This window comes from Macrobrachium nipponense, chromosome 49 (genome assembly GCF_015104395.2).
Source record: "Macrobrachium nipponense isolate FS-2020 chromosome 49, ASM1510439v2, whole genome shotgun sequence".
NCBI lineage: Eukaryota > Metazoa > Arthropoda > Malacostraca > Decapoda > Palaemonidae > Macrobrachium > Macrobrachium nipponense.
The window spans coordinates 11,193,899-11,216,888 of record NC_087224.1 but is presented as its reverse complement, the minus strand read 5'-3'; the positions used below and the strand labels follow the sequence as shown (position 1 = coordinate 11,216,888).

The 22,990-nt window shown below is 42.3% G+C and overlaps 1 protein-coding gene across 1 annotated transcript in view; it reads left to right on the top strand.

Annotated features, from left to right (window-relative positions):
* The first annotated feature begins 13,193 nt into the window (after positions 1-13,193).
* LOC135205203 (sucrase-isomaltase, intestinal-like) overlaps positions 13,194-22,990 on the top strand; it is a 65,288-nt gene continuing 55,491 nt past the window's right edge. The window contains 2 exon segments of the mRNA XM_064235565.1: positions 13,194-13,354; positions 18,373-18,515. Coding sequence (XP_064091635.1) covers positions 13,240-13,354; positions 18,373-18,515 — 258 coding nt within the window. The 5' untranslated portion in view covers positions 13,194-13,239.

Here is a 22,990-nt window from a genome sequence, read left to right as displayed (position 1 = left end):
CCTAGGATGTGAAATAAACAACAACCTGGGTTAGACAAAGTAGTACCCTAACAAGAAGGCTACATATTACTATGTTTGTTTTATATAGCCTATACAATTAAATGTGATCTATGTAATCTGGATTAGGTAATATGTACCTGATATATAACTATCTAGATTAAGTAATACCTTATACCTACTAGACAAAGAAGAAAATAAGCCTAGGATTATAAATGACTTTGTTTGTTATGACTTGGTAGATTTTCTTGAAGGCTGTACAGTGGTCCCATTGTCTTTGTGGGAGATGTATACCAGACACCTCCCTCCCCCACGGATAGTTGGAACCCCTATAGAAAAGTAGAAAAGAAAAACCCACAAAAAATTTGTATACCTGTTTTTTTAATAGTTTTATGACAAAAAGTGCATTTTATGATGAAATTGATAAAAAAAAGGAATTTCTGGATAATTCTCATAGAAAAATACCGCGAACAGGCGAATTTCCCGCAAATAATGGGTAGATATGGTCCAGAGAGAAATCTGCAAATCTGTGAGTCCATGAATCCAGAGAACGCGAATACTGGAGGCCCACTGTATACTAGCCTATTCTAGGCTCAATAAAAATAACTTGGTTTGTTATGACACTGTAGCCTAGCCAATCTGTAAAGCTACATATTCATGGAGCTATAAACATGGAATGGACATGTGCGAAGTCACCGTGTGCAACATGCCGCCATTGCAAAGGGTGGAGAGAGCTTTGTTATGGCGCCAGTGAAGCAGAAACGTAATGACACCTAAAAAGGCAGTCAGTGCTTTGCCAATAACTGTACAAACTACCAAAACTGAACATGGCATCTCTTTTCACAAGTCAGTTCAGTTTTTACATGCTTTTCAGTCAGTATCAGCAATGGTAAACATAACCAAACAACACAATATCACCCTTGGGCCAGCTGTCATGGCAGTTGTACTTTTACACTGACAGTAAATCTTGACTTGAGGTGACAGGTTGCATGACAAGTCATGCCTACAGCTGTAATCAGTAAGTATACAGTTGCAGTCATCACAGATCATGCTACTGAATTGCTGGTACTACAGTTGATTGCACTTAAAATCGAATAGTTGATGATCACTGACACAGACTCCAATCTGACTGATGAAATATGACTCCAAAAATGCAAAATAATCAATATTTTAAGTTTTTTATGCAAAATGCAATAAAAATGCAGTTTACAGTTTTTAATACACCCAAAGCATTAAAAGTAAGGTTTTCTTAGGATTTTTGACGATTTTCCGGCTTATGACGATTTTCGGTTTATGATGCGTCTCAAGAACGAACCCATCATAAGCTGGGGACTGCCTACTGACATTTATTAGATTCCCTGACAAAACTAGTCGAAAGGAACTGCAGGAGAACAGTACTTCCAAGTCAACATACTAGAGTATGCCGTGTGCATTTTGCCAAGTCACTGGTCAACTCTACCAAGCAACACACACTACTTTATGAGCGTGCAGTGCCAACATTGTTCCAGCTACCTGATCACTTGAAGGTATTTGATCATAATAATCTTGGCAACATATCAGTTCATGAGGCAAACAAGCAAAGATGATCACGTCTTTTTCCAAGTAATCCTTTTTAAATATATGTATACAGAAGCACACAACTACTACTAAATGTGTTTTATTCATCTGAAATTATTATATATAATTGAAAGTTACAAAACTGAAATATGCACTTTGCAGCACAAGAGTCCAGCAGAAAGGAAAACGAGTGCAGGTACCACCACAGTATCATCTCCTGCCCCGCCTGAAGTACCATCAGTAGTGAGAATTGCCATAATAAGTATCAGTCAGCAATGATGTTAAATAAGGTACCATGATCATTTTGTTTAGCTCTGACATATTAAGGTATTTTATAATATGATCAATAATCATTACGGTGTATTAACTTGCAACTTTTTTGGAACAGGAACATGCAGTCAGGCTCTGCAGGGTAGAAGGATTCGCCAGAAATGCAATAAACTTGTTCTCTTCAAGTAATAATCAGTGGTACGAGCTCAGCTTTGGTACATTTAGCATAAAATTGTCTAGAAATTCTGTAATTTAGTGGTAAGCCAGCCTGTATCACAATGCCCACCTCGCCATATTGGAGTGTAATCTGTTTATTTTCCATGACAATATCTTGTTATCTATGACATTTGTTGCATTATGTTAAAGTAAATTTATTAGTAAACATTATTCAATCTATCAATTTCTGATTACATTATAATACATTTAAAATATATATAAAATGATTAGTATTGAGATTATTATTAAACACCTTATATACTTCACATGCGATATAATTGTGGACCTGCAATCATTGTTATCATTTTCGACACTGAAAATTGTGCCCACTACTAAAACTCCACGAGACGCTACAACATGGGCATCATATTCTACAATAGAGAAGAACTTTGGCATACAGGAGTGTTGTTCTACGGTGGACAGGATGGCTGAGGAGGAAGGCTCAATTGCACTTCTTACGTAGATGCATGGAAGAACACGACCTAGTTGGGCTGTTGAGCGCTTCCTTCATTTGCGTTCGTCATGGTGGAATAATTGTCCTATTCAGAAGTTTACTTCGACAGATTTTTAATGTATAATGTTCACTTGGCTGAGGATGAACCTGGTGCAGGGTTCGAAAGCTCTTATTATTAAACACCTTATATAGTTCACATGCGATATTATTGTGGACCTGCAATCATTGTTATCATTTTCGACACTGAAAATTGTGCCCACATGATTAGTATTAATAAGTGACATTAATAAGTGATCTGTAAAAATAAATTATTTATATCAACAATTGCGTTTTTGTAATAATAACTGATACAAGCAAGCACTAAGCATAAGCCAACATAATTTAAGGCCATTGTGTCATGGTGATATGGTTTAAAAAAGCAAACCCAGGTAAAATGCATGTCTAGATATCTTTACTTAAAACACTACAGCATCGTATTTTTTTACATGCTTAATTATATGCATTGAAAAGGGATTTTCAAGAGCTTTCCAATGAGCTTATATTTATTGAAATCGGTGGAAAATTAAGGACAACAAAAAAAGCGTCTGCAAGGTTATGCTCTAAAGCTTAATTCAGCGTCATCTCTATAGTTCCAAGTACATAATAGTAATGTCTTGTGTGGCCTATATCTTTAAAAATTATATAAACTTAGGTTAGGAAAAATCCTTTACAGCAGGGATTTTCCCATCTTAGGCCAATTACAGGACAACGAAGACTTAACTATATCAGAATCTACTATACTTATCATCGCCTCAGCGACGTGGTTGGTATGGTATTAGTGTCCCACCTCGGTGGTCGCGGGTTCGATTCTCGGCCATTCCACTGAGGAGTGAGAGATGTGCATTTCTGGTGATAGAAGTTCACTCTCGACGTGGTTCGGAAGTCACGTAAAGCCGTTGGTCCCGTTGCTGAATAATCACTGGTTCTATGCAACGTAAAAGCACCATACAAACAAACAAACTATAATTATCAAAAAGACTGTACCGTCGTTAAACACCCAAATGTCCTCTGTAAAATTCTTTAGAACATAGTTTGGGCAACTGGTTTTGCCTCACTCTGTTTTTTATTTATTTTTGTTAGTCTCTCTCTTTCGTATAGGTTGGTGCTTTAAGATTTTAGTGAAGTCCTTTACTTATAATTTGTTTGCCTTTGAATGTACTGTTTAATTTTAACTGCTTTTACGTTATTGAGAGCTGTTGCCATTACAATTTACTATAGATTAATTTGAGTATTGATGTTTACAAATATATATATTTTTAGCCTTGAAAATGCGACTTGGAATTCGTCGCGAAATGTCGGCATTGAAATAAAACTGTCAAAGGATGAGGATACCTTTCCCTTGTGAGGACCAGGGAGTATGGCAGGTGTGTTGTTTGAGATTAAGCTGGCCTTATGCCAGCACGGGCTCTTGCTCCTAGAGCAGTCCGTACCAAGACAGGTAGCTGGGTATTGTACTGATAATTTATTACAGACGAACTGGGTTGACATACATAGACGGGTGCGGACGGAAGGGTAGTGTCCGTCACGCACGCACGAACAAACATTCATACGGGCTGCTCTACGAGCAAGAGCCCGTGCTGGCACAAGGCCAGCTTAATCTTAAACAACAACAACAACGAACAAACATAAACAAAAAGGGACAGGGGACCCCGCTGTCAATGTGTTTCCTCACAGACGAAAATACATGAATAATATTACATAGAGGGAACGGATTCCCGACATATACTATACATCAAAAGAAAGGGCGTAAAATGCTCTACAGATTGGGTAAACGCGGCTTAATGATGAGATGTAATTAAAATATAGAAAAAGCGTTGCCCTTACAAATACTCAACCGGCAACCGCAGGACAATGATTATGGAATAATGATTGGATAAAAAATATCTTGAAGGCAGGAGGCGACCCCGTGTCCTTATGACACTTGTGGGGCGTTAACGAATGCCGAGTCCTTCGGCGTTGCTGGCTGACAGGATGATGCCTCCCCTGGCGGTTACCTGGGGGTCCTACTGTCGACTGCGGAGGGAGCTGCGTTGTGTGCAGCGGCGGCGTGGGGAGCCCCAGGTACACTACCTGGGGGCTTCCTCGACCTGTCGACGCCGCTGCCTCACCTGTGGTTCTGCGCTGCCGCCCTGGGGACTTCCTCAGCCCAATCTACACCGCCGCCGTACCTGGGAGTCCCCACGGCCCCGTCCCAGAAAGAATAGACAAGACTATGCCACAGATTTCTGTCGGCAACAAAGTCGTGGGAAGTGACAGGTGTGAAAAAGTTTTCCCAGATGGAGCTAACGACAGTTGGTTTGTAGCTGACTGATTAAAATTATCTCACTGATTTACATAACTGTTCTTCTCGTCTCTACGTCCACGTGTGCTTTTAAGACAAGGTCACCAGGAGCCGTTTCAAAGGCATATCCCACCTACTACTACTACCATTGCTTGTCATCCAGCCACGTAAGTAAAGCAACACTTTTTAGGTATTTGGACTTGGGATCATCCAGTTATTTCTTTTTATCTAAATTGACCACAGAGTTGACATTCTTAATTCTCATAAATTCATTACGTTCTTAATGTGTTGTTCGATGTTACTTGATAAATGACGAGTTTTAAAATTGATCGGTTAGGAAGCTCGAAATGCTGAAGATTTGGGACAAGCATTTTGAGGGATTCGTTCCATAATCTTTATAACCTAGCACCCAAGTCCTTATGGGTGCCGGTCCCAAGCCCGGATAAATGGGAGGGTTAGTGTCAGGAAGGGCATCCGGCTGTAAAAATCTGTGCCAAAACCAAAAATGGAATGAGCCGAAATATGGAAAGAGGTAATGCTAGGGCGTACTCCGTAAACGACGCACAGAGACATCGCCCTAACTCTGTGGTAAGGCGAGGCTACTGCATCAGGAGCGGGTGCAGCTAAAGAAGCGAGCTCACATTGGGTTCAGAGTATGTCAGCTAAATGTTGGTCCATGACTGGGAGAGGTAGAGAATTGGCTGACTTGATGAGAGAAAGAAAGTAAGATGTTGTGTGTGTGCAAGAAACGCGTGGTGGAAAGGAAATAAAGCTAAAGAGTTGGGAGATGGATATAAGCTATATTATAGTGGAGCAAATAAACAAGGTAGAAATGGAGTTGGCATAGTACTGTCTAGTGAACTAAAGAACTCGGTAATAGAAGTGCATAGAAAGAATGACCGTATCATCAGATTGAAGATATGTTATGGAGGAGAGATTCTGAATATTATAAGCGCATATGCACCACAAGTTGGTTGCACAGAAGAAGAGAAGGGAAATTTCTGGAGAGACATGGATGGAATAATGCAAGAACTGGAAGAGCATGAGAGGGTGATAGTTGGGCAGATTTGAATGGCCATGTCGGAAGTGAAAATGAGGCGATTGGGCGGGTGCATGGGGGCCATGGAATTGGGGAGAGAAACCCAGAAGGAGAGAGTGTAGTGGACTTTGCTGTGTCATTCGCATGGCAATAGTAAACACATTTTTTGAGAAGAAAAGGGAACACCTAATAACATATAGGAGTGGGGGAAGATTCTCCCAGATAGACTATTCTTGTATAAAAGGATAAATCTGGTGGAGGTCAAGAACTGCAAAGTTATTCCAGGCGACCATGTAGCCCCCCAACACAGGCTGCTATGTATGGACTTGAAGTTGAAAAGGGAAAGAAAAACCAAAGCTAAAGGGATAAGGAAAATTAAATGGTACGAATTACAGAAGGAAGGGGATAAGAAGAGAGAGTTTAAGAGGAGGGTTTTTGGAGGATATTGATATAGGGATTGAAGATGTTCAAGAATGGTGGGCACGAAATGCAGCAGTAATAAGAAGGCATGGAAAGGAGCTGCTAGGAGTAGACATCTGGTATCATATGGGAAGAAAAGGATAGTTGGTGGTGGGATGAAGACATTGAGAAAGTAGTAAAAGATAAGAAGGAGGCAAAGAAAAGATGGAAGAGTCACAGTCAGTGGAAGACAGAAATAGGTACAGAGAGAAAAACAAGGTGGTGAAAAAGGTGGTAGCCCAAGCTAAAGCAAAGTCGTTTATGATGTGTATAATGAGCTGGGGACAAAGGAAGGATTAAAGAAGATGATGAAGCTATCAAAGGCTAGAAATAAGAGCACCAAAGATATAACACACATCAAACAAATAAAGAATCAAGAGGGTGTAGTGCTTAGAAAGGAGGAAGACATTGTGAAGAGATGGAAAGAATATTTCGAACAGTTGTTAAATGAAGAAAATAATAGACTAATAAGAGAGGATGGCAAGTGAACATTGGCATGGTAATGAGGTTTTCTAGGCAAGAGGTACTAAATGCACTGAAGAAGATGAAGAATGGGAAGGCAACCGGACCAGACATGATCCCGGTGGAGGCATGGAAAGCATTAGGAGATGAAGGAGTGGATATACTGTACGATCTTATGATAAAGATCCTTGAACAGGAAAAGATACCAAATGAGTGGCGTGGGAGTATATTGATCCCAATTTTTAAAGGGAAAGGCGATGTCCAAGAGTGTGGTAATTATAGGGGCATTAAATTGATGTCCCACACTTTGAAGATACTGGAAAGGATGATAGATGCTAGACTGAGAGAAGAAGTACAAATAGGTAAAGAGCAGATGGGATTTATGAAGGGAAGGGGAACAACAGATGGTATATTTTGTCTGAGGCAAATAATGGAGAATTCGGGGAAAGACAAAGGGACCTACATATGTATTCATTGACCTTGAAAAGGCTTATGACAGAGTCCCGAGACAAGAGGTTATGGAGGAGCCTGAGGGAGAAGATGGTGCCAGAGAAGTATGTGCGATTGATACAAGAGATGTACCGGAATGTATTTACCAGAGTGAGGAGCAGTGTTGGGGAGACAGAAGGTTTTGAGGTGAGAGTAGGATTACACCAGGGGTCGGCTCTGAGCCCATTTATCTTTAACATAGTGATGGATGTTATAATAGAGGAAGTAAGGGAGACAGTACCATGGAACATATTGTATGCGGATGATATTGTTCTGTGTGCAGAGAGCAGGGAAGATCTGGAAGTGAAATTGGAAAGATGGAGACAAGTACTGGAGGACAGAGGAATGGAGAATAAGTAAGATACCAAGACAGAATATATGTGTACCACCCACTGAGGGGGATGATAGAGAAAGTATTCAGCTTGGTGGAGAGCAAATAAGGAGAGTTGATAAGTTTTAAGTATTTGGGATCTTTTGTTAACGCTGGAGGAAGTATGGAAGAAGAAGTAAAACATCGGGTACAGGCAGGCTGGAACAACTGGAGAGCGGCCTCGGGAGTTCTTTGTGACAAAAGAGTGCCGCTTAGGTTAAAAGGAAAATTTCACAAGACGGTGGTAAGAACAGCAATGCTGTATGGTACGGAAACAGCAAGCATGAGAAAAGCAGAGCAGAAGAAGATGGATGTGGCAGAAATGAGAATGCTTAGGTGGATGTCTGGGGTAACAAGAGTGGATAGGATCAGAAATGACTACTAAGGGGGTCAACTAAGGTGGTGGAAGTATCAAAGAAAGTGCAGGAGGGGAGGCTGAGATGGTATGGACACCTGTTGAGGAGAGATGAGGACCACGCTGGGAGACATACTATGGGAGTGGAGGTGCAAGGAAGAAGAAAGAGAGGGAGACCAAGAAAGAGATGGAAGGACTGTGTGAGAGGAGATTTACATGAGAAGGGAATGATGAGGCAGAAGCGCAAGATAGAAATAGATGGAAACGGCTCATCCGAAATGGCGACCCCATATAAAAATGGGAAAAAGCTGGAAGAAGAAGAAGAAGAAGTTCCATAATCTTAATATATTTTTTTTTTTTAGCTGAAAACTGGTCAAAACGCATTATATTTTCATTGCCAAGTGTTTTTACTACCATCATTGTATCAATTAAAACAATAAATGACGTGATCATTCATAAATAACAATATATCATCAACAAGGGCTTTTACTGTCATCATTTTATAAGCAAATGAGAGTATCATTACTAATAAATAACCTTACTGTTAATATCGCAGGAAAATAACGAAACCAGTTACTGAAGTCTATGGAAGACAGCTTAAAAGCAGCAGCAACAACAACAAAACGAAAATGATACAAAGATTTTTAACTATATTTCAAAGACAAGAGGTATCCGTGACTCTCACGTCACCTCATTCATTGGCCAGGCCGCCATGGGAACTAGCCACGTGACGTTGCTACTGATAACAGGAGATTCGATATTTCTTCTTAGGTCACCGTTTTTATGAAAAAAAAAAAACAAGAAAATAGGTTTTGTGCATGGTTATGTGCACGTATTTTATTATTCTGGGAAACTGTCGTGAGAAGTGGATCGCACTTTGAAAAGAATGCAAAATGTGTATGCCCTTATAATATAAACACTAATATATATATATATATATATATATATATATATATATATAATATATATATACACACACACACATATATATGATAGATATATATATATATATATATATATAATCTATATATATATATATATATATATACACACACACACACACACTACATATATATATAATATATTATATATATATATATATATATATATATATATATATATATATATAGATATATATAATGATTCACATGTATTTCTTTTCAGGGAAAACACAAGACAGTGGTCATAAATTAACTGCTGAATCATGACTGAATCCCATGCTATGTGAAATGTCCGAATATCAACAAATTCAATACACCTACAAATAAGGCTCCCAATGTTGTATCAAACCAGTCATTCTGTCATCCACCTCTATATTGCTCGAATCTTTTTTTCAGAGTTTCCTATATTATATTAATTAAGGCCCATCGTCTCCAGTGGTTGTTCATCTTGCATTATTCAACAATTTGTAGGTCTTTCTTTCATCATTATCTTCAGCTTCTCCGAGCTTGTCCCTGTTCACCAATCTAGCATCTTCCATCCACAGTTTCACTACTTGTTTGTTTGTTTGTATGGTGCTTTAACGTTGCATGGAACCAGTAGTTATTCATCAACGGGACCAACGGCTTGACGTGACTTCCGAACCACGTCGAGAGTGAATTTCTATCACCAGAAATAAACATCTCTGACTCCTCAGTGGAATGCCCGAGAATCGAACTCGCGGCCACAGAGGTGGCAGGCCAAGACCATACCGATCACGCCACATTTCTTATCATTCCAGCTCCTCTTCTTACACCGCATTTAATCTATGCAAACGGTTCCTTGCTTTTTGTGAATGACCTCTCCTCTCGCCTGGGTGTCATTCATCCTAAATACTTTTACGAAACGAGTGTCTGTTTCTACCTTGGAGGAATCAAGGTTTCTACACTCCCGCTATTACACAATAACGTTCAATGATCCAATTTTCTGGTTTCCATTTATCATTTACCACTTTCTCCTGTTTCCTCTTTCAAACAACTAACAATATCTTTAGTTTCTGCATGGTTTTTTGAATATCATTTTTGGTAAGAAATTTTATATATATATATATATATATATATATATATATATATATATATATATATATAAATATCTGGTAAAAATGTTCTGTTGTATCAGAATTCCATTAAATAAAAGGAGCCCATAATATAGAAAGAGAGTACTACTATATTTCACAGACTGCTTTATCTCTTCTTCAGGTGGGTAATGAAGAGAGGGAGAGACAGCAGTCGCTGAAATATTTGGCATTTACTTTCTATATTTTGGGGTTTTTGGCGTTTTTACGGACTTCTTTTATTAATAATATATATATATATTATATATATATATATATATATATAATCCCATGTGTCTGCATAATTCATTCAAATGCAGCAACAGAAAAAATATATCCTGCCCGAACTCTTATTTCCCGTTCCAAGCACTTGGGGGAGAGAGAGAGAGAGAAAAGGGCTGTATTCATTTCCCTAATTTAGGTCAACCGTAAAACTCACAAATGCGCTCAGGTTGGGAGAAAAAGCCACGCCATTTTCAATTTCCATCCCAAGACATAAACGAATATATTTGAAACGACGCCATAAAAAAAAGCGAGACGAGATATATATCAAATGAAGCTAAAAGCCAAAGAGAGAGAGAGAGAGACTGACTCTCTTTGCAAAAAGTGCGAGACATCAAAGTACATATACATTAAAGAGACTAAGGCGGGCGGAATGTACAAAGAGCGAGTCTTCCTTTGAGAACAAATTAGCTCTATTAAGTTCGGCTCGCTTCCCGCTCACCGGAGGGAAGGAACCTCGTTCTTTTTTTCAATTTTTTTTAGCAGCATTTAGCTGTCACTGTCCTTGACCGCTTTACGAAGGCTGCGTCGCCCGGGAATAGGACGAGAATGCATTCCGGGAATGGCACGTCCCCCCAGCCATGTCATGCTTCGGAACACCAATTCCTCTCGGCTGGGTACGAAGATGTTTTATTCACAGCTCGTCACATGTAATGCAAGAGGAGGTGAATATGTTGCTACTACTACAACAACAACTAATAATAATAATAATAATAATAATAATAATACTGATAATAATAATAATAATTTTCCTCTAGATATCTGTGGGAATCTTTATAGGTCTCTTGAACCCTTTTGCCGAAAACTTTGTTTACCAAGTTTGGTTGAAACTGATCATATTATGTATATATATATGTATATATATACACTAGCAAAGATAAATTCACATATAAAAACAGCAATAGAAGACAGACAAAGGCTGTCTCGCGTGGCGCTTCAAAAAAAGTAGTCTGACAAATTAAACTTGGGAACTCCAACATTCGTCAGACCTGCAGGACGAACAGTTTTACATCAAAAGCGTCAAAGATTTATGTTCATTTTCCCTTATGAGCTGAAACGCTCGATCATTAGGCATGAACAGAATGAACCTCTATTTTTAGGGGAAAATGTATGAATGAAATATCCAAGCCAAGAAACATTGGCTTGGATATGCACAACCAAATTACTAAGGCTTAAAGAACACCTGACCCGAGCGAACCCTCTAACAATATACTTCGAATCCAAGATTGTGGAACTGGCGAAATAGCCCGGGTAACATACCGATCATCATTTTAGGATGTTAACTAAATCACCAAAGATCTCACACCCATCAATCAGAAATGGCTGCGCAGAGACACTCCAGCCAAGAAAACAAAAGAATGCTGAACTGAACTGAATATAGAATTTAGGCCAAAGGCCAAAAGCGCCCGGACCTACGAGGCCATTCAGCGCCGAAACGGAAATTGACAGTAAAAGGTGTGAAAGGTGTAACAGGAGGAAAACCTCGAAGCAGTTGCAATATGAATTGTTAGGAGAGGGTGGAAAGTAAGATGGAAGAAAGAGAATATGAAAGGAGATACAGTAAAAGAAATGAAACGGGGTTGCAGCTACGGATGATGCCAAGTGTCCCAACTATACAATCATGAACTAAAACACGGTTCAAGAGAAGCATAAAAATCACGTATACAGTTTCTTCTCTGTCCCCGTGGAAAATGTGCTCTCATTTTTGATTTCGCGTTTCAGCGTCTAAACCACCAGAATTTGAAACCAAACGGTATGAACTGGTGCCTAAATCAAAACCGCACACGTCACTGAACGCAAACTTCCATCTCTGACAAAATTAATATAGTAGAACGTATAATATTAGTTGCTCGGACGAAAGGAAAACGCGTCGATGGACACGTAAATTCTGAGTGGTTATCTGTGAGACTATTTTTGGTCTAGATTTAAGGCAGCCTTATGTCAGGAGGAGCCCCTTGGTGTGGTAAGATATGGAATGGAATACACACACACACACACACACATATATATATATATATATATATATATATATATATATATATATATATATATAGAGAGAGAGAGAGAGAGAGAGAGAGAGAGAGAGAGAGAGCAGATAGATATAGGAGGAAGTACATCCAGGTGGTCCTTAAAATACATTTATTGCAACGTTTCAAAACATAAAGTTTCATTTTCAAGCTGGAAAGACATAAAACAATAAAATTAACATTAAAAGCACTAAATTACAAATAAAGACATCATACATTATAAACGACAAGATTAAAAAAAAATAATGAAAACTAGTTGTAGCAGAACCAACCTCAAGAGAGAAAGGAAGGACAGAAGTCAGAAGGAACAAACCAGAAATTACCTTAAGGTAAAGAGTTGTCGAGGAAGACTGCTCAGTGGTCAATTGAGGAACAAGCTGTTTAATTTTGCCATTCGGTGCCCGTCCCAATATTTCAAAATCTTTGTATTGTAAATACTGTTTGCATTTATTGGCGTGTTGTCTGTTAGAAAATTCAGGATTAGCAAGTTTGTTACCAGTTCTATAGCTAACGCCCTATTAATGAAAGCGTGAATACTTAGTACACGTGAGACAACCTTGTAAAGCAAACTAGCACATAAAGAGAACCCCATATTATGAGAGAGAGAGAGAGAGAGAGAGAGAGAGAGAGAGAGAGAGAGTCATGGAAACAAATGCAACGTAGCGTAACATCTAAAAACATACGAGCATCGACGTTCAATGCTTATACTGGCAGGAAAACTACTCAAGACAGCTGTTGTTCGGCGACGACGACATTCACCCACATTCAGACCTTAGAAACGAAGCCAGATTTCTCCCAGTCATGATTCTCTCACCCTATCGCGATCGTATGTCTTCGTATATAAGTTCAGGGGAACTGACCGACTTCACCTCACTCGCCCAGAGACCTCCAACGCGGAAGGAAAGGAAGGATGAAGCCGACCAGGGAAACCCCCCGGATTCTGCTGCTGTTGGCCTTGATTAACTTCTGGCCGTTGGCGACCGCTCAACTCGCGGGCCTGGAGGCGGTTGAGTGTCCATTCCCAGGTGAGTAACACACACACAGAGAAATTTTATGTAATCAAATAATCTTTGTATAAATACACGAGCCTCTCCTACAACACAAACGACAGAAGGCTATTTTCCACAGGAAGGAGAGAGACTGAGTGAGTGAAGTCCTACAACAAAAGAGAGAGTGAGTGGTTATCCAGAATTTGTGTATCTGTTGTTAAAATTTAAAATTTGTTGGCGTTAGTGTCCAATGCAATACAACAAAATGCCCGAACATTTTATCATATGCTAAACATGTACTCATTTGTGATAATAACGAGATTAACTGCATAATAATAATAATAATAATAATAATAATAATAATAATAATATCACATTCTTGACAGAAACGCATAAATCTGTAAGTCTGAGGTAACATATAATGAGGTTTCACACGAACAAGTTTTGTATCATCTTTTAGCAAATTCTACCAAAATTAGCCGATACTGGTGGCAGAATTGAACGAACATGCGAGACTTTGTTTTTTTTTTTTTTATTCATAAATCTAGAAAAACACTAGATACCTGACGCACAATTTAAGCTGTGTCACAAGTACCCGATTTTTATTTATTAATCTCACCGTTTTGCAAAGCTGAGCGGCAATGTCTGGGAATACTGTTTGCATCTGGTACAAACGCTGGTCACAAAATACTGAAATACGTTACTAAAACAATCCTAGTGTGACTGACAACTAAACAGTTTTGGTACTAAATAAACACAGGAAAGGCAGTTTAGAAAAAAAATACCTTTTTGCGTCAAAATGCTAGAAGACGTGGAAGACATCACGTCATGGCGACAAGACCTTGCCCAAGGGTGCCAGATGTGCTTCTGCAACACATTATGCCTGACGACACACTGATGAGGAAATGCCAAGAAAATGTACAGTGTGTGCTCAAGTGATCCACTATTTTGGTAGCTAGATGCCAGGATGAGGTAGTGTTCGAGTGACACACCTTTACCAATACAGACTTTCGTAATAAGGCCAGGGAGAACACGCGGTATTATGATCAAACTTCTCTCCGTTAGTGGTTTAGACCTCGAGACGGTCTTCCAACATAATCTTAAAAGTCGTTTTGCCTTACCAGTTTTTTTATATTATTATTAAGAAGCAATTTATAAACACCGCACAAGTGATTCAACGAGGAAGGTAATTTCTATCGAAGGTTACCGATCGAATATGGATGGAGTAGGTGGGTTTCATCTTTTACTTGTTGAGTTGAACCGGCATGAAACCTAGCTACTCTCATAGTCTCACTTTAAGACCTACAAAACGGTTTCTTTCAATTTATGATATTATCGCTGATACCATTATTCAATAAGTAAAGAATTTCATACAGAACAATCCTAAATGACCACCAGACACTGGAGAGTTTGCCCGGAATAGAAAACAGTTAAGAGATACACGAAAACAAAGCAGGTAACATATCGCAGACAAACATAGCCTCAGGTCACCAACAACTGGACAACAGGTTCTCTCGTTAGGGTGATTGCAAGGTCATTCAGAGAAGGCAGCGGGTCACGTGACTAAGTGGAATTAGGATCAAGATGGGTGTCCTTATGTCCAAAAATAGAACAATTTAAGCCTCTTAATGTCCTAAATCGACACCATGATAAGGGTTTTATAATGAAAACCAAAACCTATAGTACCAAAACAGGGCTACTTTTGCCCTAAATTAGACTCTTAAAACTAGTTTGAGACAGAGCTGGGACTTTCTAAGAGCCTCATGTCCTAATTTAACATGATAGAGTCCCCACGTCCTAAATTATGACTACGCCATGATTTCTAGTGTCCTTAAAATGAAGACCATAACCACGAGTATTCATTCTTGTTATCATTCAGAGACCATGAGATGGGTATGGGTCCCCATGTCCTAAATTCTTGACCATGGCATATATATATATATTAATCAGGCAGATATTCCCTTTACCATCTTGGGTTTATAGTCTATTGACTGTTCACAGAAGTTTTCAACCAAAGATTTAAAGGAGAGGAAAGCTCGTGGTAAGTTTGCAGTGTAAACCTTGGCGTCAATACCAATCCAACAAACATAATATTGACATCTTCGGCTTTGCTCCCAGTTTCTATACGTAGCCAACAAAACAAGAAAAATAAATAACAACCAGTGGCCGAGAGAGAGAAGTTAAAGACACGAAAACCATCCCAACATTTCAAAGACGGACGGGGCGAGTCCAATCGTCCCAGGAGAGACGACAGAGACGATGGACCCCGCCCCCCCACCCCCGCTTTGCAAACAAAAGGCTTCAAAGACTCGGATATCTTCGGAGTCTCCATCCATGCAAATGTGTCTTCATACGACACCAAGTTAGAAAGCTCCTTGTGTGCAGATTAATACAATACCTGCGCATACACCTTTTCGATATCCATGCACTTAGTTACACACACTTTCATGATAGGTAATATAATTAATTAATTTCAGCCCACATGCATACAGGTATGTCAAATTCAGAGACGTTCTTACTAGACCAGTAGTAAAACCCTCACCATTGTGCCCAGCACGTTTTCGCCTTTCTGGGTTAAATTCATAGAATCTACTGGTCTCGTTCACCTGGGCAAAACGGGGAAACCTGTTAGTTAAAGAGGTCACAGCGCTAATTAACCCGTTGGTTCCTGGCTAATGTGATCCTTAATTACCTATGTGAGTATGTATTCACTGATGGCACTTCAGTATTACAAAAAAATTTGGACCTTAATCATTTTAGGATAAATACTATTTTTTTTTAAATTGGAGTCGTAAGTTAGGATTTTTCACCTTTTACTTTTTCATATGTTTTCAATAATTGCTTTTAAATGTTAGAATTCGTAAATGCCAAATAGAGATTTATTTAATGTGGAGAGCTTTCATGAATAAATGCCTGTGTTCAAGTGTGGGTATTGTTAAGTATGCGAATTTTATATGACCTGGATCTTAAAGGCTTGCACTTTTTGAATGGGAAGTCACGTAAAGCCGTTGGTCCCGTTGCTGAACAACTACTAGTTCCATGCAACGTAAAAACACACAAACAAACAAAACTTTTTGAATGGTTTAAGTCAAAATGGTAGGAATTAATTTTAAATGTGTGTGCAATCCGTACAAAATTTTATTGCCATCATATGATTCCAATGCCGCCATTAGTAAGTAACGTTGATTCTAATTTTTTTTTTGTGTGTTATCATTAGCAAGTCTTAGGATGTGGAAGGTTATCAAATCATGTGTTTCAAGAGCGAGTTTCAAATGTGATCCAACTCCTTTAAGGTGTCATGCTTTAAAAGATAGGTTGGTGTACACGAAAAGTTTTACCCGTTTATTCTCTTCAAGTTAAGGAGTTTCATATCATGGGTCATAATCATCTGTTTTATTAAATGTGGAGCTTTCAAATACTTCGGTATCTCCTAACAATATTGACGAGTACCTAAATGATCAAATCAGTCAGTCCATTAACAATATGTGATTTTTTAAAAACTCCTTACACATCGCAAGATTTCAAATACCGAATTCAGAATTATGTAAATTTTAGTTGTAAATTTCACGCAAACAGCTTTTTCAGTCTCACACGAGAAAGTTCTGTGTGCTTGAAGTCATGTTCAATTTAAACAATGTCATTGCATAAGGTTTCTTGTGCTACATTCATGTATGTTCCCTAAAACAAAGGCATAAGTAAATATGGTCATTTTCCCTAAATGTTTTCCAGAACAGCCAATATTTTTCCATTTTGTCGCTAAAATGAAGTCAAACATTAGTCTTTGAATCTTCTAGAGAACTGTCTACAACTTGCAAGAAGAGGCCAATATTTTTCCTGTTTGTGCTGATAATCGTCACACGAACAGGTTTTCATTGTTGTGTGGGGACATATTTAGCACCTTCCCTGCACCTGTACAAAATCAAAGGTGCGCTTATTCATGAATACTGCGTCAGAAAAGTATGTTATTTGGCTTCTATTTGAATGTTAACTCCAAACTTTGCACAAAACAGCAATTTTTTTAAAAAACTATGTTTTAGACACTAATATCAGTAGTTTCCAGTTATTTTGACATGTCACCAACATCCCACCCCCTTACTATCAGGGCTGAACTTGGACTTAAATGGGCACCGGGAGTGTCACTTTTCATCTCTGTGACCTCTAAAACTACTGATCAGACACTAACATCTGTCTTTTTGGTTATATTTTACATGTCACCCCCTTCCCAACCCCTGTTCCTACTGGGGCTGAACTTGGACTTAAAAAGGCATCGGGAGTTTCACTATTCATTTAAGTGACTTTGAAAACTATGGATTAGACACTTAATATCAATAGTTTTTGGTTATTTTTACATCTCACCACCTTCCCACTCCTCCCCACACCCCCTTACTATTGGGGCTTAACTTGGACTTAAGGGCACCAGGAGTGTCACTATTCATCTTAGTGACTTTAAAAACTATGGCTTATACACTAATATCTGTGGTTTTCGGGTTATTTTTATGTCATTCCCTTCCCACCCCTTCTCAACCCCTTACTACTGGGGCTGAATTTGGGCTTAAAGGGCATCAGGAATATCACTATTCACCTCAGCAACCTCGGAAACTATGTAATTCGACACTAATATCTGTCATTTTCGGTTAATTGTACATCTCACCCCCTTCCCACAGGCCTTCCTTGGTACCAGTGATGTCTTATGCCCACAGTATTCTTTTCCAAATTTTAAGTCATATGTATATACCAAGTTTAATGGTTAAAGTTGCTTAATACATGTCAGAGTTATACTGGAACACACACGAACACACAAGCATACATACAAACATACATACGTATATCCATTTAAATATATGTATGTATGTATTATGTATGTATGTATATAGTTATTTCATACACTGGTTATGGGATGAATAAAAAATGAAATAATAACTCGGCAACCCACCAGACTTTCAATGGTTAACATTTTAGAATTTTAGATGTTAAATAACTCTTAAATCTAAAGACTATATATTAATATTAATACCTTCGGATATGGTTATAAATAACTTTTATACATTTCTCAGAGGGGCAAGAGGTGCTATCTGAAGAAGAATGCGGCAAATACAGCGCCTGCGAATGGACTGAAGGGCGCTGCCATATGGCAGATGCCAGCAAGGGAAGTTACCTGGTGGTTGGAGCGCCTGTTCAGACAGACAGAGGCTTCAAGGTAAGTGTCAACAAGGAAAAGAAAAATCTTAAGCTAAAAGGCAGCCTTATGCCAGCACAGACATTTCACTCTTTGGAGCAGAGCATATCTTTATCGTCGGTTCCAACAACGCAGATATTACGTGATTCTGGTTATTGGCGATCCAGTTTTATGGGTCTTGTCTCGCGCCATAAAATTGGCATTATGGCGCCATAAGGTGTAGAGTTCCAGTAATTGGCGCCACAAGGAGCCTCATGCCCATAACATGCCTTACAGAGGCGCCATAATGGTCAAGTAGTAAATGTCATTTTAGGTTAGGTTGAATTACAACCCTGTAAATATTACTCACAAACCTTTTTTGTTCTTGTTTTTGCTAGGATTAATGTGCACTCAGGGGTAAGCTTTGCCAAAACACTACCGGGCAAACAGAATCTACTATGTAAAAAAATATTAAGTTAGGCTGGGTAAGATTAGGTTAGGCTGCAAACCTGTGTGAGAGGTGGACAAAGAGGCAGGTAGAAGTGTACTGATTTTTATTACAGTCAAGGAAATATAAATATACAGCATGCGGACGGAAATGTGGTCACCGACCCGCGAGAGAGTAAAAGTGGGTCGGCGAGACCCGATTTGTGTTTCTTTAGAGACATAAAATACAAAATATAAAAGTACACAATATGTGGTTATACAAGCTTTATACACTGACGGAAAGCCCGCTGAATGCTCTCTCAGGGGGAAGTAAGAACAACGCGAATGATGAATTATGTACAGAGAAAATTATGAATAAGCGTTGTCCTTACAAATACTCCCCCCCTAAGACAATAATTAGGTATGATTGTTGGCTGACTTTTTTGTACTTCGGGTAGTCACTCGCGGAAGCGAGCGGGACGGCGGAGGCGCCCTCGGGTGCGTGATATTAGTTGTTGTGTTAGATCCTCGGGTTTTCCGGGGACGGGATGCCTCCCCTGAGGTGATGATCCTCGGGGGGTTCGACCGTCTTTCGAGGGCGGCCGTGGCTACGGCTAGGAGGTTTGGCGATCGAAGGAGTCGCTTTTTTCCGAGGAAGATTGAGGCGCCCTGTGGAATCCGCGTCTGTGAGGTCCTCGTCCATGATGAAGGCTGGTTTCAGGCGATCGATTGTGACCCAGTCCTCGCGACCGTTGATGGATAAGAGATATGCCTTGTCAGTGCGTCGTAGGACGCGGAAGGGACCGCGGTAGGGTCTCGTTAGAGGCGGGCGGCGGGCATCGTCCCTGACGAAGACGTGCTTGCACGATGATAGGGCCTTCGGGAGGAAACGTTTGGTTCTGTCGGAGAAGGTTTTGACGCAGGGCGTGAACTTCCCGGCGGATTCCCGAAGCCTGGCGATGGAGACGTCAGCGTCGTCGGCATTGGTCGGGAAGAACTCGCCAGGGACTGTTAATGGCTCCCCGTATACCTTCTCCGCGGGTGATGCCTCGCCGTTTGCCCGCGGGGCAGTCCTGAGACCGAGGAGGACCCACGGTAGTTGGCTCTTCCAATTTTCGTCGGTGCAGCGTGCCATCAGGGAAGCCTTGATCGAACGGTGGACTCTCTCCACCATGCCGTTAGCTGCTGGGTTGTAGGCGGTGGTGGCATGTAGCGACGTTCCCATCATTAGGCGGGCCAAGGCAGTCCACAACTCCGACAGGAAAACTGGTCCGCGGTCTGTCGTGATTTCGTCTGGCACTCCGAATCGACTGATCCAGCTGGCGAGGAGTGCTTCGGCACATGCTTTCGTGGTCGCCTCTGACATCGGCGTTGCCTCGGGCCATCTGGTGGAGCGATCGATTACCGTCAGGAGGTACCTGGCGCCTTCCGACGGGGGCAGGGGGCCAACGACGTCTATGTGGGATGTGGCCGAATCTTCGTTTCGGCTGCGGAAATTTCCCCACGCCTGATTCCGTGTGCCGAACTGATTTTGCTAGTTTGGCAAGGCACGCAGGTCCTGGCCCACTCGAGGGAGTCCTTCCGAATTCCATGCCAGACGAACTTCTCCGTCAGGAGGCGCACCGTCGTCCGGCCCGAGGGGTGCGAGAGTCCGTGTATGACGTCGAACACGGCTTTCCTTCGGGAGGCTGGGATCAGCGGGCGCGGGCGGCCCGTGCTGATGTCGCAGAGGAGCGTCATGCCTGCGGTCCGAAAGGCACGTCTTCCCACTTGAGGGCGGTGATAGCAGTGCGGTATGCGGCAGTCTCCGGGTCGGCAGCCTGTTCCCGGGCGAGGTCTTCGTAGTCGACCCCGAGACGCACGGCGTTGATTTCAATCCTTGATAGGGCGTCTGCCACGGGGTTCTTCTCGCCAGGCACGTACTGGATGGTGCAATGAACTCTGCGATGGCTGCTAGGTGCCTCTGTTGTCTCGCTGACCAAGCGTCGCCCGCCTTGGTGAAGGCGTGTACCAAAGGGAGGTGGTCCGTCCTGATCGTAAAGGGGGAGCCCTCGAGGAGGTAGCGGAAATGTCGCACTGCTTGGTACACTGCCAGGAGTTCGCGGTCGAACGTGCTGTACCTCGTCTCGGCGGCTGATAGTTTTTTGCTGTAGAAGGCGAGTGGCTGGGGCTCGCCCTGGACCACCTGCTCGAGGACAGCCCCGCAGGCGACGTTGCTGGCGTCGGTGGTGAGGCGTAAAGGTGCATCAGGGTCTTGGTGGCATAATGTCGCCGCTCTGGCGAGGGCCCTCTTCGTCTCGTTGAAAGCCTTCTCTTGTTCGGCCTCCCACGTTAGGGCCTTTGGTTTCCCCTTCAGGACCTGTGTTAGAGGAGACATGGTGCGGGCGGCGGCGGGGATGAATCGGCGGTAGTAATTGACATTCCGATGAAACCTCCTGCAGGGACTTGACCGTGGTTGGTGTTGGGAACTTCTGCACCACGCCTACCTTCGAGGCCATGGGGCGCACGCCCGTCGCGGAGATCTCGTGTCCGAGGAAGTCCACCTTCTCGGCGCCGAAGGTGCATTTGTCGAAACGGGACGACCAGCCCGTTTTCCTGCAGGCGCTTCAGGACCGCTCGGACGTGATGTAGGTGCTCCTCCAAGGACCTGGAAAAAATCAAGATATCGTCGACGTAGCAGACGCAGAAGGGCAGGTCCCCCAGGATGCTGTCCATCAGGCGCTGGAAGGTGGCCCCTGCATTCCTCAGGCCGAAGGTTGAGTAATGGAAAACGAAGGAGCCAAACGGCGTGATGATGGCAGTCTTGGGGACATCCTCGGGGTGCACTGGAACCTGGGAAATAGGATTTTAAGAGGTCCATTTTTGTGAAGACCTTCGCCCCATGAAGGGCCCCTGTCAAATCCTGCATGTTTGGCAAGGGGTATTGGTCGGGGATTGTAGCGAGGTTGAGTCTTCTGTAGTCTCCGCAGGGCCTCCAGGTGCCGTCAGGTTTCTGTACCATGTGCAGGGGCGACGCCCAAGGGCTCGATGCTTTCTTGCAGATGCCCATTCGTTCCATCTCCGAGAACGCCTGCTTCGCCTCCTGGAGGCGCCTGGAGGGAGTCGTCGGAACTTCGCGTGTGTCGGGGGGCCTGTGGTGGCTATGTGGTGGAATATCCCGTGCTTGGGCGGCGTCCCTGCCGCCTGACGAAGTTCCGGCTTGAAGACTTCGGGAAACTCCTGCAGGAGGTTGCCGTATTTGTGGGGGGCGATGGTACAAATTGTAGGGGCGCCCGGGCCTGCTGCTAGTGGAAGGGAAAGGCATGTCCCCATGTCGAGGAGGCGTTTGCGGCCACGTCCACCAGGAGGCCGTTCTGCGCCAGGAAGTCTGCCCCCAGTAGCGGGATCCTGACGTCCGCGATTGTGAATTCCCAGACGTAGTTTCGCCCCAAGATGGATATCTCGAGGGGCTTCGTGCCGTAGGAACGGATGGGGGTCCCGTTTGCGGCGACGAGGGAGTTTGTTTTGTCGGGCTCGCGGCTACGGTCTTTTCCTGACGGCGGGAATATCGAGTGCATTGCCCCCGTATCCACCAACATCCTCCGGCCGGAGATCGCGTCGCGGACGTAGAACCCTACGGTGTGTAGTTCCGACGCGGCCGTTGCCACGGGCGGCCTTGGTTTTGTTTGCCGTCGTCGTTTTTTGACTGTTGGAAGGTGCAAGGGCTTTCGCACCTCCTGGCGAATCTCCCGAACCTCCGGTGGAAGCGGCACCAGGAGTTTTCACCTCGCTGCGTGTGGGAGGACTTCCCTTGGGATACGGCGCCGATCTCTTGCGTTGGGTCCGTCGTCGTCTTCTTCCTTCTCTGCGGCCAGGCACACGGAGGATCGGGGGGGGGCGGCGAGCTTCGCGGCATTGTTTGACAACGTCAGCTTCTTTGCCTTCTCTAGTAGTTCGTCGTCCTCTATGGGTGTGCGCGTCGTCAGCTGCTTTCGGACGTCCGGCTCGAGTTGCCGCAGGAATATTTCGCGGCTCAGGCTGATCTCTACCTTTTTTCCGTCGGGGCCTATTTCGGGCAGACGGACGAGGCCCATCACAGTGTCCCAGGCATC